Genomic DNA, 18,034 nt, shown 5'->3' with positions numbered 1-18,034 from the left:
CTCCTCATACACTGATGCTGGGGTATGTTATTCAAGTTTGTCAAGTTGCAACTGTGCTGTTAATGCTGCCTACCTGTATCACATCAATACATAATATGTCCATGCTACCAGTGTTGTCTGGTAAACCAAATCCAGATGAAATACATCAAGCTAAAAACACCGATATTTCCCCCAGGAAGTCTGTTGAGACCAAAACAGAGCTAAAAGTGAATAATTCAGTGTATTTGACTTACATTTAAAAAGAGATTGCAGCTTTAAAAATCTATTTTAAAATTATAGCTTTTATTCAGTATAGGCTACCAGGCAGATACCAAGGCCTTGTTGACCTCTAGATGTGACCCGAGGCTTTCTAAATAACACTGTGAAGGTGTAACTTTAGGCTCTGAGTAACTGTGATGACAATTCATTTCATTTTCTGAAATTTTTAATACCTAACAATCAATCAGTTAATGGAGAAAATTATCAGCAGATTAATCTTGATTAACTACAAGTGGTAAAATCCTGCTTTTGACATTAATGCTTGAGTTATAATAATTGAATGATGTAATATATATAAAATAGTATAACAGTCCTTTTTCTATGGCTTTTAATATTTTAAATATATTTCTTGATACTTACCTTTAGTTCAGTAACATTTTCAATGCAGGCTTTTCACTTGTGACAGATTATTTTACAGTGTGGTATTAATACTGTTACTCAAGTGAAAGATCTGTACTTCCTCCACCACTTCCTGCAGGTTATGTTCGTGTGTGTGGGTGCGAGTGTGAGCAATGACCTCTCAGCTAATGTAAGCTGGGATAGGCTTGTTAGGCTAGGTTCCGCTAATTTATGAACAAGTTCATTGCTTCAAGTAGGCCTATTTTTTCAATGCAAAAGCTATAATAAATCATTATGCTGTACATATATACATATATGGGCAGATTATGAGGCAGGGGGAACCGGGGCACAGATATGCAAAGAGCCCCACCACCTCTCCTACACAGGGGGCCACACCCAGAATTTGTGGTGTTTTTGCATCTCTTTGTGGTTGCTATGCATCTTTTTGTAGTTTTGTGTGTCTTTGTAGTCATTTTGTCTCCCAGTGGTTGTTTTGTGTCTCTTTGGTGTAATTTTGTGTCTTCTTTGTTGTTTTGTGTCTCTTTGTAGGCATTTGGGTCTCTCTGAGATAAAAGGTAATTTTGTGTCTCTTTGAACATTTTTTTTTATCTGTTTTGGTCATGTTGTGACACTTTGTAGCCATTTTGTGCCTCCCTGTGGTTGTTTTGCCTTTTTCTGTAGTTATTTTGTGTCTCTTTGCAGTTTCTTTGCATCACTTTCTGGTCTTTTCATAGCCCTTTTTGGTCATTTGAGTCACTTCCTGCTTGGTATTTGATTGACATCTTGCAGGTGAAGGCCAGGCCCGTGGGCCTGTGTCTGGTAGGCCTGTATGGTAACCCATCCATGGGTGCTTGATGTAGTATACATTAAGTTAACTTAAAATGATGAATACTGAAATGTGATATAAAATGTGCCTTGCCTTTATACACATTTTTTTTTTTTTTGCTTTCTTTCTTTTTCTTTTTTCCCTTTGTGTTTGCTGAGACGCATGGCCAGTGTTGGCTGACTGAGCTGGCTGATGAGAGATGTGAGATGTGGGCAGCTTGGTGACACAAACCGGACCAATAACACCCGGCTCCATACTCTCTCTGTGCCTCATGATCGCAGTGGCGGGACGGTACAGGATGGGATCAGAGATGCTCCTACACGCCCCTCCCGTCCAGAGACACAGCCTCCATGTGATCTCCTCCTCTCTCTTTCTCTCTCCGGGTGCTCGGGTTCTGACGTCAGACGTGCTCCTGATCGGTTGCTATGGTAACATATTTCCCTATACCCCCTTCCTCTTCCCTCCCTCTCTCTCTGCTCTGGTAGGTCCACAATGGTACAGCCAGCATCTTGCAGCACAATGGTTGCAAGGTGGTGAGCTGAGGGAGAGTGATTCAGCATCAGCAAACCTCGGTTCCGTCCACCTCTGCTTTTTTTCTTTCCTCATCGCCTTTTTTTGAGTCGTTTTTTCCCCCCACCCCTTCGCCATCTTTATTTATGATCGTTTAAAGTCAGCCTCCAGCTATGGTCCCCGCAATGTTTCTCGTCGGGATGTTTTGAAAAGGACTGTCACCGGACTGGGATCGTCATCAGCTGGCACGGAATGGTAAGGCCGGGTGGGTTTGTTGAATGTGGGTGCGATGCTTGCACCCCAGCTGCCTGGAGGGTGGAGTGATGAATATTGATCGGAAGGGAAGGTTAATGAAGTCCACTAGCGATGCTTCGGTGGGAAAGGGACAGCGACAAAAAAAAAAAAGGAAATCAACCCCATCTTGATACAGTCACCGCCGCGGATCTGTTGTTTTGTAACAACTGTGCGGGGATTTCATTATGGCGTTAAATGTTGTCCATCCGCTCTCCATCTCCCTCCACACAGACACCCTGCAATAGGCTTTAACATCACTACTTTGTCCCTAAACGGACATCTAGATAACATCACAAAATAGCATAATATCCAGACCACTTCTTTGTTGTGTAATATTCTGACTTTAAGATCTGCACCATTTATTTGTGTGAGCCACATATCCTGGCCGCTCTTAGGGCGAATAAACACTGTTATGAAGCACGTTATGCATTTTTGATTAGGAGTGCAGGGGTGGTGCAAATGGATGATGCTCTTCAAAACACAAGGCTTACATGGGCTACATACTGTAGGCCTACATGCAGAGTTTGTCCCTCCTCCCCCTCAGAAGTCAGCTGCGCACCTTGTGCATTATGCAGACCATCACTACTTCACCAGGGATGTGGGACCAGCCTCAGATCCATCACAAGTGCCGGGAAACCAGTCCCACCAGTGTGAATTAAGGGTGATTTTCTTAATCAGTAGAGGTGGTTTTGATGCTGGTGTTTGTGGTACATGTTAAGGGAAGTGAATTCTGGAGGCTTTGTCATTAAACTGAACTCATAATGCAGAGGGGACTGGATGTTATTCACCCTAATGTGGGTTACATTGTGTGCAGGACACACTGGATTAAAAGAGATGCAGCCACAGAGGAAGGTAATTTCTCTAAATTTGTTTTGGGCATTCATCTGCTCATGGATTATTGGAAAGGCATTTCATTTGACTGTAAAACAGCCTTACCAGTTATGCTGATTGCACAGGTACAAGTACACAGAGGTGTTGCATCAACTGAGCTTTCAGTTATTTTTACACAAACAACAGCTTTTCGTTTTGTTATTTGGCTTATATATGTTTTTAAAATTTCACATTCTCCCACCTAGTTGTTTTGGTGCATGCCCACAGTCATGGATTAATTACTGGTGCTGTGCCGCGCTGCTAGTGAGTCAGTGATGGTTTAAAGGAGTCACAACAAACTCTCCACGTACAGGATGGAAAAGAGAGAGGTTTTAGCGCTGTGACCTTGGGTGCTGAATAATTCAGGAGCAGGCTTCCGTGCTTGTGAAAGTGCTGCAGGGAACACGCTTAACAATTAAACAAAGCTTTTTATGGGTGTTTCTGCAGGGGGGCTGAACGGAGCGATTTAATAGATAAACAGATTCACCTTACTTCTCTTCATCCTCTTCAACATCATCGGCTTGTGGCAAATCATGTGTCCTGAATAGTTCTATAATATTCCTGCTGAAAGTAGCTTCAGTTTATAAAACAATCTATTTTATTGGCCTCTGCAGGTCTACACAAAATGATATTCACTGGTATTGATTTTTAGGTAGGCAACTTGTTTATCCAATACAGAATCATCAATGGAAATAGCCAACAGCACACTGATGTTATCTCGCAGTAGAGATCATGCTTGCATTTTAATTCCATTTTGTTTTGCAGACTTTAAAGCATCAGTATACTAATCCTTTGTTATGTAACAAAATAAGGCAACGCATTAAGATGAGATAATGGTGGGATCGCAGGCACGATTAATCAGCAAAGTAAGGAATTAGAGCAGTAACTAACGGTTATGTTCACTTAATCTGCTGATTATTTTTCTGAGTAATTGATTATTTGTTTGGTCTGTAACATGCCAGGAAACAGTGAAAAATGCTCATCCCAGTTTTCTGGAGTCCACCAGTACATCTTCACATGTCTTGTTTTGTCCAACTGACTGTCCAAAATTCAAATATATTCATTTTACAATGGTGTAAAACAGGGAAAAGCACCAGAAAATAATACTCATAACTATGTTTTCATCAGTGTTTGATTATCTGAAACTAAGAATAATCATTTTGATAATGAGTCATTTATACAGTTTAACTGCCAAACCAAATACTGGTTCAAGATAGGACCATTCGTGTTTGGTGTCAGCCACCGTAGTTCTCCTACATGCTTGACACATGAGAGGAGTTTCAGTGGGTTGCAATCTGCAACCTCACCACTAGATGGCACTAAATTCTACACACTAGACCTTTAAGTAAACTGACACTACGGGGAATGTTGGGAGTTTTTACTTGAACAAGTTATTAGACTAGTTGCCAATTTCTGTTGTGATGATTGACCTGATCTTTAAAAGAAACATAAAAATGTAGATATAATGAGACACTGATAGGAATTAAATGTATTAGAAATTGATAGAGGTAATGGTTTAACTATAGAGTGAGGTGGATAAGGAATTGTCTATAGGATTTAAATGAATTCTGGTGTTGTGGCACTGCCTGGAAGACACCAACCAGCATCCTCATTTAAATGTAGGATTCACAAGGACAATTAGGAGCTAGGGATGGGAAAGGTTATGATTTCATCGCAGATTGCAAAATCAAAAAGTAACAAACAAAATAGAAATTCATCACAAGAAGTTGATTGTGATGAATTTCCATTATCAGGGTAATTGTGAATTTTGTGTGTCAAGCAGCACCAAGTGGTTACAGCTGGGGCTAAAAAATGAAGCCAACCCAGAAATGCCCAAACTTGCAGTTCTTTGAAGGGCCACTTGAGGCTGGCTCTGGATCCTCTTACAGATCCCCATGTTTAAGTGCTCAACTGTACACCAATAGTAAACATGGTTACAGCCTTGTACAAAAACAGTTTGGTCTTCATAGCTAATTTTGCTGTTTATGACAGCTTTACAGGGGTGAATTTTTATATAACTCACCTGTTTAGCCTTTATTTTATTACCTGTCAAGGTTATGGATATTTAAGGGTGCAGCCGCTTGGGTGACAGACTGTGTGTGTTGCTACAGTCTATGAGTTAGATCCACTCCTTGCTCCACCACAGCCCCACCCGCTTGTCTAACCAAGATAGCAACGGATGAAATACTGGACTCAAGGCTGCACAAACCAATGGGTGACGTCACGATAGCTACGCCCTATACAGTCTACGAACAGCCCCAAAGATGCTGGAGGGAAACCAACAATAAAAGACACTTTGCAAGAACAGGCTGCATACACACTGATCTAAAAAAATTCAAAATATGTTAATCGAGCAGTGGCACATTTCATATTGAAAGACATTATGCTAATTCAAATAGTTAGATTGTTTGTTTTGCATTAAAAAAGGATGTTCACAAAAAAAGTGTGTCCTATATGAGATGCAATAGAAATATTTGTTTTCCAACAAAATGTAGGGTAAAGTGATTCCAGTTGTGGTGCCATTTTTAGAGTTTACGCATATTTCAACAACTAGCGGGACAACATTGTGAATCACAACTATTTATGCTAGGATAATCGTAACATGAAATTTTCATGTTGTCCCATGCCTATTAGAAACATCGATAACAGCATGAACTATCATGGTAATATAATGTTTTCAGAGTAAAGGAGCCTAACCAAACAAAATAAATGACCAAAAAAATAAATAATCCTGGTTCAAGATAGTTGGTGTGAAGGTTTTCAGAGGCTGAATATGAGAAGTTGCGGACTTTCTCCAAAACAATTCTTGCTGACCATCAATTACTTACACGTCCTCATCAGTCTTTTGGGGGCCATTCTGCCGTGGCTCTCATGATTATATGGAAGGTCAAAGTCGTCATTAGAAGAGGATGGATTACTGAGGAACACTGGCATAGTCTATCATGGCCAAATGACCCTGACGGAGTATTGTTCTTTGCTGTGAATTACAGTGGTCTGTCTCTGTAGTAATGGTAGCTCAGATATTAAGTCAGATTAATTCAATTTAACTGATGTCTCTGTACATAACTAAACAAGGAGGAGAAAATAAGCTAGATAGATATTTTAGTTAAGAAAGAGGTGTATATGTAGGTGAGGACATAAGTCACCCAGCATCAACTTTGTGAAGGAGTAGTAACGTCTTAAGTTTGACTTCGTATTATTAAGCCAACACAGTGGCACGGTATTATATATTTTTTTCCATACATTTGAGTTTTATGTACCCCGCCGGATGTCGATCAAAATGTGCCTCTTAATGCTTTTATGATCGTAACTGCTGGCATTAAATTACACATAATTATTATTACTATAACGGACAATTACTGTTTTGTCTGACCATATTAAGATCTGATCTGAAAGCTGCATGTGGGGACACTCTGTCAGTGATACTACAGCCTTATTCTTACAAATAAAATTAAATTCTTGCTGCATGAAAGTTGATTCCCCCAGGCTGCAGTGTTGCTCACCACGACAGACAAACAGAGAAATGTGCCCGCAGAGTGAGATGCACAGTTACATAATTGAATTTGATCGGACAAATATGCAGCTTTTATTTGCTTTTTGCAGATTGCCGAGTGCAAGACTTTAAGCTGTGTTAGATTCAGTCCCAATCTCCTCGCGGCACATCTGTAAAGAGACTTAAGAGTCACAGAGGGTCGGACATTGTAGCAGCTCAGAGGCCATCAAAGGCTTTCAGAGGGGGCATTAATTCCAGACTAAATACTATGTTGGAAAAATGCCTTATATCGCCAAACTTTGTCTCAATACACTTTCATTAAAGATGGTTGTTATTAAACACAGCTGAAGTTAAAGGCACAGCAGCAGATATGGAAGATGATTCATTTTGTTATAAGAATGCACATATGAGTGATTTGGGCATTTGAGAAGCATCAATACATCAAGTATGAGGTGTGGAAAAAATATATTGAGAGAATAGTTGGCAGCAGTGGTCTATTTTAGAAAACATTATCTTCTGTAACCATGGCATCAGGACAGCTCTGTGATGTCAAATGAAATATTTCTATCATGTTATGTGTTATAGATGAATATTCAGGAGGTTGTTTTACAGAGAGCACAGTGGTTCAGTGCTCTGGTCCTTCCTCTACCTAATGTGTTTCTGATTCTGTAGATTCCGTTAAAAAAAAAAAGCTGTAAGTGAGATGACTGGGCTCATGCACCTGCCAAAGCTGTACATGTTGCTACCATGCGGCTTATCAGAAAAATTGCAGTGTAAGCAGTTTTTCAGCTAACATGTCTGTTGTTTACTTAAAGTGAATCAGGGTTTGAGAGTGAGGCGACAGACAAGAGCACAGACAGAGAGGATGAGCGTATTTTCTTCGGTAAAGAAACAAATCGATAAGATGTCAGCGAACATTCAGATTCTCGCAGCCTGTAGATGAGCTCGGGAGTCGTCGCTGTCTTGTTTTCCTGGCTGTATCTGCAGTTTGAAGTGCTTCCCTTCCCCTCCCCTGAGCCCAAACGGGAGGCTGTGCTGCGTTTGGCTCGGGCTGCACAGCAAAGGCAAGGCAAGGCTGCATACTGCAGGAGAGGCTGAGGCTGCTGAACCAAGCACTCACAATGGAGCTCCGAGGGAGGGGGAGGGGAGCTGGTTGCAGCGAGGCTGGGAGCCTGGGAGCAGGAATGGTGAGAGCGAGGGAGGGACAAAAGACAGGCAGGAAAAGGGAGAACACAGGCTCTCATCGGATGAAGGGAAGAATGAAGACATAGATGGAGGTTGTTGTGGGTGTGCATTGTGACATTCACAAAATGTGTATAAGCCTGAACACATGACAGAAGGAGGAAGAGTGGTGAGAAGAGAGGAAGCAAAGATGGATTCGACAGGAAACAATAACACTTGTGTGCAGTGGATGTTTAGATAGGCACATTGTGTCTTATCATAGCAGTCAATCAAGCTGTTTACACGTCCGGTGTGTGGGATTTAGGGGAGCTTTCTGAAATGTTTTCTTTCGCGTATAATCACCTGAAAATAAGAATCGTGGTTTCGTTACCTTAGAATGAGCCATTTATATCAACATAGGGAGTGAGTCCTCGTCTACAGAGATCGCCATGTTGCACCACTGTGTTTCTACAGTAGCCCAGAACAGACAAAACAAACACTGGTTCTAGATAGGGACAATAAGATTTTCTCAGTTAGAACCCCATTTGTGACAAGAGTGTTGTAAAAACACTGATTTTTTTAATGTGAAACTGCTTTATCCAGTGTTTTTACTGGTTTAAATCACTGGGTCCATTTGTTTTGGAGAGGAAGTGACTTCTGCAAACAATTAGGCCCATGTTAAAAACCTCTTGAATGTTTGGACCTTAAGTTATCAGAGAAAAAAGGTGAGCACACATTAGCAGGTGCTGGACTAGCGGTGCATCTCCGACGTGCTGGAACAGTATCGGAGAAATACTGATTTGTAACGTGAAACTGCTTTATTAGTGTTTTCACCAGTTTTAATCAGCTGGTCCATTTGTTTTGGAGAGGAGGAGATCTCTGTAGATAATTCGGCTCTGGATAAAAACCTCCTGAACGTCTGGATCTTAAGTTATCAGAGAAAAATGGTGAGCACACATTAATTAGCAGGCGCTGGGCTAGCAGCCCATCTCAGACATGCCAAACAAGGTTGAAGAAGAACTTATCTGTAACGAGAAATTGCTTTTTTTTCTCCAGTGTTTTTTTTTTTACCAGTTTTAATTATTGGGTCTGTTTGTTTTGGAGAGGAGGAAACCTATTCAGATAATTCAGATAAACAAAGACCACTGAAGGAAACCTGTAGACGTTTCAGCTGGTTGCCATCTGCAATCCTCACCACTAGCTGCCACTAAATGCCCCTAAATCTCACACACTGTTCCTTTAATGCAGACATAAAACATTGTCTGTAACTCAGTTTAAATCCTATTAGGCTATGAGGACTGCAGTGACTGAAATATACAACCATGACATGTCTTCCTGTATATGTGATACTGTGGGCTATGCTGAGTCAGGAACAGTCTGTAAAGGCATACTGCAGGCAGGGTGGGTGATAGTGGATGCACCTCATTATTGTAGATTTCAAACACCTGCTGTCACACATGATGTTCCTTCACCCAGCAATCCAACAAAAATGTTAACATTATATTTATATTTGAAATATTTCACCAGCATTGTTTCTGTGAAATCAATTTCTAGTCAAACACACCGTTCAGTCCAGAGACATTTTCAGTAGATATTGGCATGACATGTACCCCTGGCTGCACGTCTCTAACAACTAATGAAACAGACTCTCATGACACACGGGAAATATCTCATATCCTGTACTTCAGTGATAGTGTGTAGGCTTTTAACCTTACCGTACCTCTAAATAAGATGTTGGATGAAGGTGCCCACCTGCTGTGCCAAAGCAGAAAAACCTCCCACTTTTACTGTGAGAATTTCATATTAATAATTAGTCTGCAACAACCCATATAGCATGTTAGTCTTATTTTGCCTACTGAGCACACTCATAGATCCACAACTTTGTTGGCTACTGTACCTGGCATAGTAAAATCTTTATATGGGTGGTTTGCATTTTATTGTAGGGTCTGTTGCTTCTGTTGTGGTTGATTGAACTGGGTTCATCAGACATAAGGCTACATTATGCAAAAACATACTAACCTTTCTGAATACAAAGACAATAGATGAAAACTGTCACTCATTTAGGACTGATTTTCAATTTACTGATGGGGGTTTTGTGTTATAGTGTGTAATGTGATGCTTGGGAGGAAATGTGTGACCATTTAAGGGATGCAGATGAGGGCGATTTGTCTTACTTTTAACTTCTTATCCCATCAGACAGAGGGTGTTCTGTTTCATTGCCGAAAACATATTTTCAATGCAAACATTTTGATCATTACAGAAATACCACAGGTGTAACTAATGTTCACATTAATGTTAGCTAATAGAGCAGACATTTTGACATGTCATAGCAGGAAAACCACGTTTGTAGTAAACAACTTTCCCTGGTATTACACATCCTGGCTCAGGCCTTGTCTACATGTATACAGATATTTTTGTCTTCATCAGTCTCCCCTCATCGCAAAGGTAGTAAAGTGTACAGGTAAATGTTCAAAACATCTCATTACTGTTCCCTTGTTCCTTACTGTTCCCCTTCGATATAAGAACAAAGGAGCTCACTCAAAGATACAAATGATGTTCTGAACATGCAAAGTTTTCCCTCCACTTCTCACTGATAACAATCCCACTCTGGAAAATGGCCCACAATCTGCTGGTTTGACCGGGCCTGATCCAAAACTGTTGTTTCTGGCAGACTTTAAACCGCAGATGCTGAGGTGGAGCACATAACACTGGGCGCAGCAGATGCCTCCGTTCATCAGTGAAGTGGTGCAGCAGTGCAGAGTTAAGATGTGAAATAGTCATTAGACCAAGTAGTGCTAACAGAACATAAACAAACAGGTAGTCCGCCATTGTTGTTATTGTTTCTGGGGCATGCTCATCTCACAAAGCAACTGTGGGCATGCGCAAACTGACAAGATGACATCATTGTTTCTCAAATGCTCAATTTTGCATGTCCACATGGATACACAGAGCATTTTAAAAAATCTCTTATTTTAGTGACCTAGAACTCAATTTGTGTGTGGATGAGAGCCAAAATGTAGAGGAAAATGTACGTTTTCAAAAATATATGCACACATATAGACGGGGCCTCAGTCGTGTATCTTACTTGAGCTTTTAAATGTCATTAGTTACATTTGTGCTGAACCTGCTGTAAGTCAAAATTTCTGTTATATAGCAGCCCCCTGTCTCTGACACACCATAGTTTATGTTGTTAGTGGCACCTGTGTTTGACAAATCAGGAATGTCCAGAGTCTAAATAGCAGCCCAACATTAACTCTAATAGAATACAATTTATAGAAGCTTTCCACCGTAACTCAACAAAGTAGATCATTTAAGCTGTTGTATCTTTTTAATATCAGTGGCTCTCAATCCTGGTCCTCCAGCCATCCAATTAGAGGCTGATACACACCTTAGTTGCCAGGTGTGTGCTAGAAAACTAGCAGGTGGAACAAAAACGAAAAGTGTACTACAACAGATCATGCTGGGATTAAGAGCTGCTGCTGGCCCAGTATGCAGAGTGATCATTGGTTTGCCTGAGGCATTGTTGTGCTCATGAGTGCAGATGTAACAGAATGCCCAGGATCCAAATACCAAGGACCAGCCACAACTGCAGAGTGCTCACACAGACATGCACACACACACACACACACACGCACAGCACAATTCAGCATCAGCAAGGCCATGCAGCACTGGAGATTAATGGTCTGCCGCTGTATCAGTAATAAGCGTTAGCCCATTCAAGATAATTAAAACCTCCTCTCTCGTCTTTTTCTGTTTCATTCTTGAATTTCTTTAGTGTTTTTCTTAATAATGGTTGTCTCATCAGTGAAACAGGCCCGACCTTTTGTGATTGTGTAATACATTTGTGTCTGAATGTGTATTGTGAGACAGAGAAAGAGACAGACAAAGACTGTGAGTGTGTTGCTTTGGCTCTAAATTGTCTCTTAAACTGGTTTGAATTTGTGATCACAGGCTGGTAAATTCAAAGTACGCTATCAGACATGAGCAGTCAATTCCAGCAGAAGGAAATGCCAGCGCTGGTAACATCCGACCGACTGCTTCAAATTGGCAATTTTACATACAATCTATACTGCAAAGAGTCTGGAACTCCTGTACATCCTGCAGAAGCACCGTCACTTTCTAAACTCTGATGCAACACTCAGCAATGCTCTGTAGCAAGACTCAAGAGCTGTATAGAGGAGAGAAAACTTTTAAGAAACCGTGGTTGATGCTCATATCATGCAAAAGTTAATTAATACCAATATCTTCCTCTGATTCTCTTCTCCTTCACTGAAGATAAAGCTACCATGTCATCTTTTCACTCTTTTAAAACGGCTTTTGAGATGGCTGGAATATTGAAACTCAGTATTATTGGAGAAAGGTATCAAAAATTAGTAAAAAGTAGCAAGTTTAGTTTTAGTATTGGTTCTAACTGGGCATTGTATTTTCCCTGGGATTAAAACAGTACACCACTAGAGTTAATAAACAATTTAGAAGCACTGACTAGACCTATGAAGTTAGGAAATACTGTTCCTTAGGGATTTTTAACCCCACATTACAAGATGGCACTCGGCTTATGTTTTTCAAAATGCCAAAACAATACATCTTAAAAACTCAACAGGATTGTCTCTTTCCAGGAATCGTAACCTGGTTACTCAAGATAATCCACAGACCTTGTTGTTCCACCAAGGAACTATTTTCTCTCTACTGAACTACACCAGTTAAATGAATCGCTGGGCAGAAGGAAGTGTGCATCTACTGCTAGCTCATTTAACACCACTGAGCTAGCCAGTAGTACAGCTCACCCGCAGAGGACACGATTAATATTTACATCTCACACTGTCACGAGCACGAGTCTCTCGTAATGTTTGTTTCCACAAATCATCTAGGAATTATTTCCTTTCTACTTAGCTACACCCACCAACTGTAACACAGCGCAGAAGGAAGTGTACATCTACTGCAAGCCCACCTCTTCCATGAGTAGATGCACGCCTCCGTCTGCATGGTGACACGGTTGGTGGGTGCAGTTTTGTAGAAAGACAGAAGATCCTACATGAAACTGCTCACAACAAGGTCTGTGGATTATCTTGAGCAACTGGGTCATGATTTCTGGAAAGAGACATTGCTGTTGAGTTTTTCAAATGTATTTTTTGGCACCTTGAGCACCACAAGCTGAGCGCCATCTAGTTCCAATATATGAGACAAGGCAGACATGTCTACGGCTGATATCTCCAACACTCAGCAACTCACACCAAAAAAATCTAGATGGATAAATAGCACAAAAGGTCAAAGAATGTTGGTTTGAACTGCTCCTTTAAGAGCCTATATGTCACACCCCTATACCTACTGATCCTCACCATACACTTAACTGACAGTCTTTAACATTTAATCACAGTCTTAATGGAAGGACTAGGCTGCATGTTCAGCTGAAATGTGGTTGAAAACATAACAAACGATGGCCATACCTCTCCATCACCTGGCATTTGCTTGTACTACTGATGAGGCATATTGTAGTCAGAATGACATCTGGGCATTTTAAGGAATGGTGCTGAGTGTAGTTTCAGCTGCAACCAGGGCAGCATTTCAAACCACTATCAGCAGAATCTGGTCAGAGCTGGGCTGAACAAACAAGCACAGAACCTGCTGTCGGCTCCACAAAGGGAATAAATAACTGTAGTGTCACTTGATTTTCGTCACATCTTTGTTCCCGTTAATGACACAAATCAATCCGTCTATTTCTCATTACTCATCTCATTACTGTTAGCTGTGTAAATTATCCAAAAACGACAGCTCCAACGTAACATGTTCACGGTCGTATCCAGTTGAGATGCTGCATAGTTCATGTGTTGCATAGTTTTATGGTTTGGCTCCGTATTTTCTGTTCAAACACATACAGGGTTTACATCACATCGGAAATAATCCACCAGGGTTTAGTGAATACAAAAGACCCAGTTCACTTGAAATGAGAAAAATATTTATAAGGATTTACATAGATGCACATTGTTATAAGTTGATTTTCTCACTAAAGGGGTGTGAAATTATGCCATGTCTTTTATTAGCACAGTGTTAAATGTCATTATACTGTATATGAGTCACAGATGGATTACTAAACAGGCTTACTGGGCACAGGCCCAGAGGCCCAAAGTGTCAGGCACCCCCCTGGCCTTCACCTGCAAAATGTCACTCAAAATAACACATACTGATCAGGAAGAAACCACAAAGAGGTACAAAGAAACTGAAGAGGGAAAAAAATACATAAGGGGCAAAACAACCACAGAGAGACACAAAATGACTACAAAGAGACACGAAACCACAAAAAGATGCACAGCAACTACAAAGTCTGTGCTTCCTGCTCCTGAGAGGTGGTGGGGCCCTTTGCATATCTGTGCCTTTGCCTCATAATCCACCTATGATATGAGCATATTCTGGTGAAACCATATATTCATAGGTATTTGTTCTGTTGGTGGTGACAGGCCGATGCTATAATCTGTTGATCCTGATATCAAAATGCACTCTATCAAAAACAGCATTTAATTGACAGCACAGTTACAGATATATTTGTCCAGTGTTAGTGTATGAATGTAGCACTAACTTGCATGCTACGTACGTTCGCCCACACAGTCTAATATCATCTCCAGAGATGGTGGTGTTTGAAATATTACAGTGAGTATTGCTGGAAGACAAACGTGAGAGGTTTAATATGTTATGTACACAGATGGCAAAAGATTAAAGCGCACAGATGTAGCTAGCTAGGTGGCGGGGCTTATTCCAGTGTTGGCCTGTTAGATTAATAGCAAATATTGTGCTGGTTAATGTGGTGGCAGTGATGTTTGTCATACAGCTGTGATGTGAAATTACAAAAGTGGGTTGAGGAATTGGGCACAAAGATCACATCTTAAGTCCTCTCTCCTCTCAACTGTACCATCTTTCTAACTTTCTACTTCCCTTTAGTCTCATTTGAGTCTGTATTCTTCTTCTTCTAGGAATGCAGGCACTGTAGTGAATCAGTTTGTCTTCATTGCTCTGTATATGGATCATACCAATGCAGCACACTCAGTGGTAAAATGCAGACAGTAGGAATGTCAGCCATCACTTTATACTTTGACACCGCAAATGTTTAAAGGAAAAGGTCGGGCTAAATAGGCCAAACCAGAAATCTCTCGCCTTTGTGTCCCACATCTCTTTTTTAACGCTGCCCTGCTCCCTTTGGATTTAGCAGAGACACCAAAGCCTCGACTGTGACATTATTAGAGGACTGGTGGAGCTAAGTGATACATTTGTGTCCAGAAAGCTCTACATTTACCTCCTGAGAGCAAATTGGAAAAAATCCACATCCTTTCAACTGCTAGATTTTGTGAAAGATGCCAAACCACCTGGGGACATTTGTCGCCACACAGTCCCTCCAGCTAGACCAGCAAACATTGTTTTTCAGTTAGTTTCGATACCAACATTAACATCACATATCAATTTATTCAGGAGACGTGATCATTAGCATACTGGGGCTTCATTACCTGGAAAACCCTTGAAGTCAGAGTCATTGTGGGCGATAGATAGGCCACCTGTCTAGCTCCTGCTTAATGTGGGAGCAACTGTTGTTCAGAGCTTCCTTCTTCCCTCTTTATTCCTCCCATGCAATCTTTTGAATTGGTCTGCCAGCAAAAAAAGCACCAGAAAATGTACAAATCTACATTTAAACCAAATTGACCCATTAGCTGCTCCTCCACAGTAAAAGCTTCCCAGCTTTGGCAAAACTTACTGTGCTACTTTTATGCAAATGTGATGCCGGGTGGTACAAGCTCTTTGAAATCTTGCTTCATGTATGATAGCAGTATTAAATATAACCCTGGGAAATTGCACACATTATCTAGTGCATACTTTCTAAACAAACTCATGACTCATAGTTCCCCTGAAGGTTCAAGAGGTTAATTAGTTTATTTTCAAAGTGATAAAATGTAAGTGTGAATAAAATATGAAACAGTATGTGAAATGTTTACCAGGCTATTTTTTATGTATTTGTGTGGTGCTAAAATTGTAATCATCCACATATATATGGAGCTGGACAACTTATATGTAACAGATTTTATTAATTTGAATGATCAAAAGACATAGAGGACATGGAAACATATTAAAGCTTATGGCTGTTTAAAGGGGAAGTTCAACATTTTTTGAAACAAGCTTATTGGCTTTCATGCTGCACCACTCTAATGTCTCTGCACTAAATATGAAGCTACAACCAGCAGCCAGTTAGCTTAGCTTAGCATAAAGGCAGGAACCAAAGTTTGCTTACCAGCACCTTTGAAGCCAAAACTGTTGACTGTGAATGGTGGACATACAAAGTGCAGCACTGTGACACCAGAATCCAAGGGCGTAGGTTTTGTTTTAACATTGGACAGTGAACGGGAGTTTTGGGGTCCTTTGCCAGAGCATCAAACATTTAATTTCCTGCACTCTGGTGAATTTTTACGCACCATTTTGTGCCATTTCTGCATCAATTTATGGTGTAAATGTCTTTAATTTTGTCAAAGTAACAGTCCTCTGCTACTTTCATGTTTTCATTGGGGTGGACAAATGCTCATGTTCTAAACATTGAAGGGAACATGTCCCCTCGCCCCTGAAATTTACACCTATGCCAGAATCTAAGATACATGTCCAGACTCCTGTCTTGTTTAGGCAACAAAGCACTTTGATAACAGTTGAGGAAGATCATGCTGTCGTCACTACCGATGGATAGTGTATGCAAGATTGCCTGTTTTGGTGGAAAACAGATGAATTAGGCTCACTGTCACTGAACGTTTTGCTGATATATTCTGTATCAATGTTTTTGGGACTTGCTAGGTATGTTAATCACTAACATTTCCTCATTATGTTAATAGGAAATGTAATTTGGCATTACGTTTTCCCTCAAAAATGCATTTGTTTTTTTCAAATTAGTTATATATAAACATAATTTCTAAGAGACAGAGCTGCTAAAGGCCAATAATTAGTATGTTTGTTTAATCGTGCAGTCATTAAACCAAGACCATAAGAAATAGTCCGGCAAATAACCCTTTGTAAAACCTCAACTGATTGTTTTTGTACGGATTACACAAATAAGACATAAAGTGATAATTAGCTCACTGTGGGGGTGCTGATAGGTGGATTTTGTTTTTTTCACCTTTGGATAAGGCCAGGCTACCTGTTTCCAGTCTTAATGCTAAGCTAAGCTCAGCGGCTGCTAGCAGTAGCTTCATATTTAGCGGACAGACGTGAGAATGGCATCAATCTTTTCATCTAACTCTCAGCAAGAAACTGAAAAGCATTCTAATATAATGAGGCTTAAAACAAAAGGAAACCAGTGACATGTTGACAGGATGTTCTGATATCAGCCTTACTGCAGATAAACGGGAGTACGAGGAGGAGATATATTAGGCTTCAGCTTGCCAGGAAGTCATCAACAAACATTACCATATAATCTTTCATTCCCCTAAGGCTGCAGCTATATTCAGGGCTGCTTTTTCAACCCAGGTCACACCAGCATCTTAAAACACAGAGACATCGGTCATTGTAGCCATGCTATATTGTAGTCTGATGAAGAATCGATTATATTGGCCTATTCTTGTGTTTAGAGGAATGGGCAGCGGCAGGTAGTTGTTGTTTTTCTCACTTTTATTGAGAATAATGGGGACAGAGCAGGAAGAGCACAGCAGTGCATTCAATCCCACGTCAGGAAAGATGGAAGTGCAAAGGCCCGAACAACTACTTCATCACGGTGCACAAGACTTTATTACGCAGAGAGACCATGATAAATTCAACGACTCTAATGTTTGTTATATGTAATGTGTCTCAAGTGATTCAGAATAAATCCAGATGGATGTGTCAAGCACAAACTGGGGATGGACTCACAAAGCAGACTCACAGACTTGGATAAAAGTTTAAGGTCTTTCATCAGGCTTAGGTTGGTACAGGGGTTATCAGTAACACAGGCAAAGGTGTCCAACTCGACAGGCAAAAAGGGTGGTCAAAAGGCAACAACACACAAGGAACACAAGGGAAAGGCAGAAACTCTCACTCAAAGGTAAAAACAATCTGGCAACAAAGGAGAGGAAGACAGGGACTTAGATAAATAAAGACAATGGAGACAATGAGACAGGTGAAACACATTGGGGCGGGGTAAGAAATCATAAAGGAGGGAAACTTGACAGGACATGGGATCCGAAATGAGTCGAGACAATGGTTGCCAAAATAAAACAGGAAACAAAGGGGTAACAAATATACACAAATTTAGGTAGCTTGATGCGTCAAGACAGAATGTACATGCAGATGAA

At 40.6% G+C, this 18,034-nt stretch overlaps 1 protein-coding gene across 8 annotated transcripts in view; it reads left to right on the top strand.

The window, feature by feature from the left end:
• The first annotated feature begins 1,467 nt into the window (after positions 1-1,467).
• The window catches only part of mapk10 (mitogen-activated protein kinase 10), a 52,676-nt gene continuing 36,109 nt past the window's right edge, over positions 1,468-18,034 (top strand). The window contains exon 1 of one of the 8 annotated variants that reach the window (XM_050052977.1): positions 1,468-2,188. In XM_050052977.1, coding sequence (XP_049908934.1) covers positions 2,186-2,188 — 3 coding nt within the window. In that variant the 5' untranslated portion in view covers positions 1,468-2,185. The remainder of the gene's footprint in view (positions 2,189-18,034) is intronic. The other 7 variants (XM_050052976.1, XM_050052984.1, XM_050052979.1 and 4 more) reach the window with 7 other exon arrangements.

The sequence above is a fragment of the Epinephelus moara genome, chromosome 9 (genome assembly GCF_006386435.1).
Source record: "Epinephelus moara isolate mb chromosome 9, YSFRI_EMoa_1.0, whole genome shotgun sequence".
In the NCBI taxonomy this organism is placed as follows: Eukaryota; Metazoa; Chordata; class Actinopteri; order Perciformes; family Serranidae; genus Epinephelus; species Epinephelus moara.
Note: the sequence above shows the minus strand (reverse complement) of the source record. Positions and strands in the feature narration are given on the sequence as shown.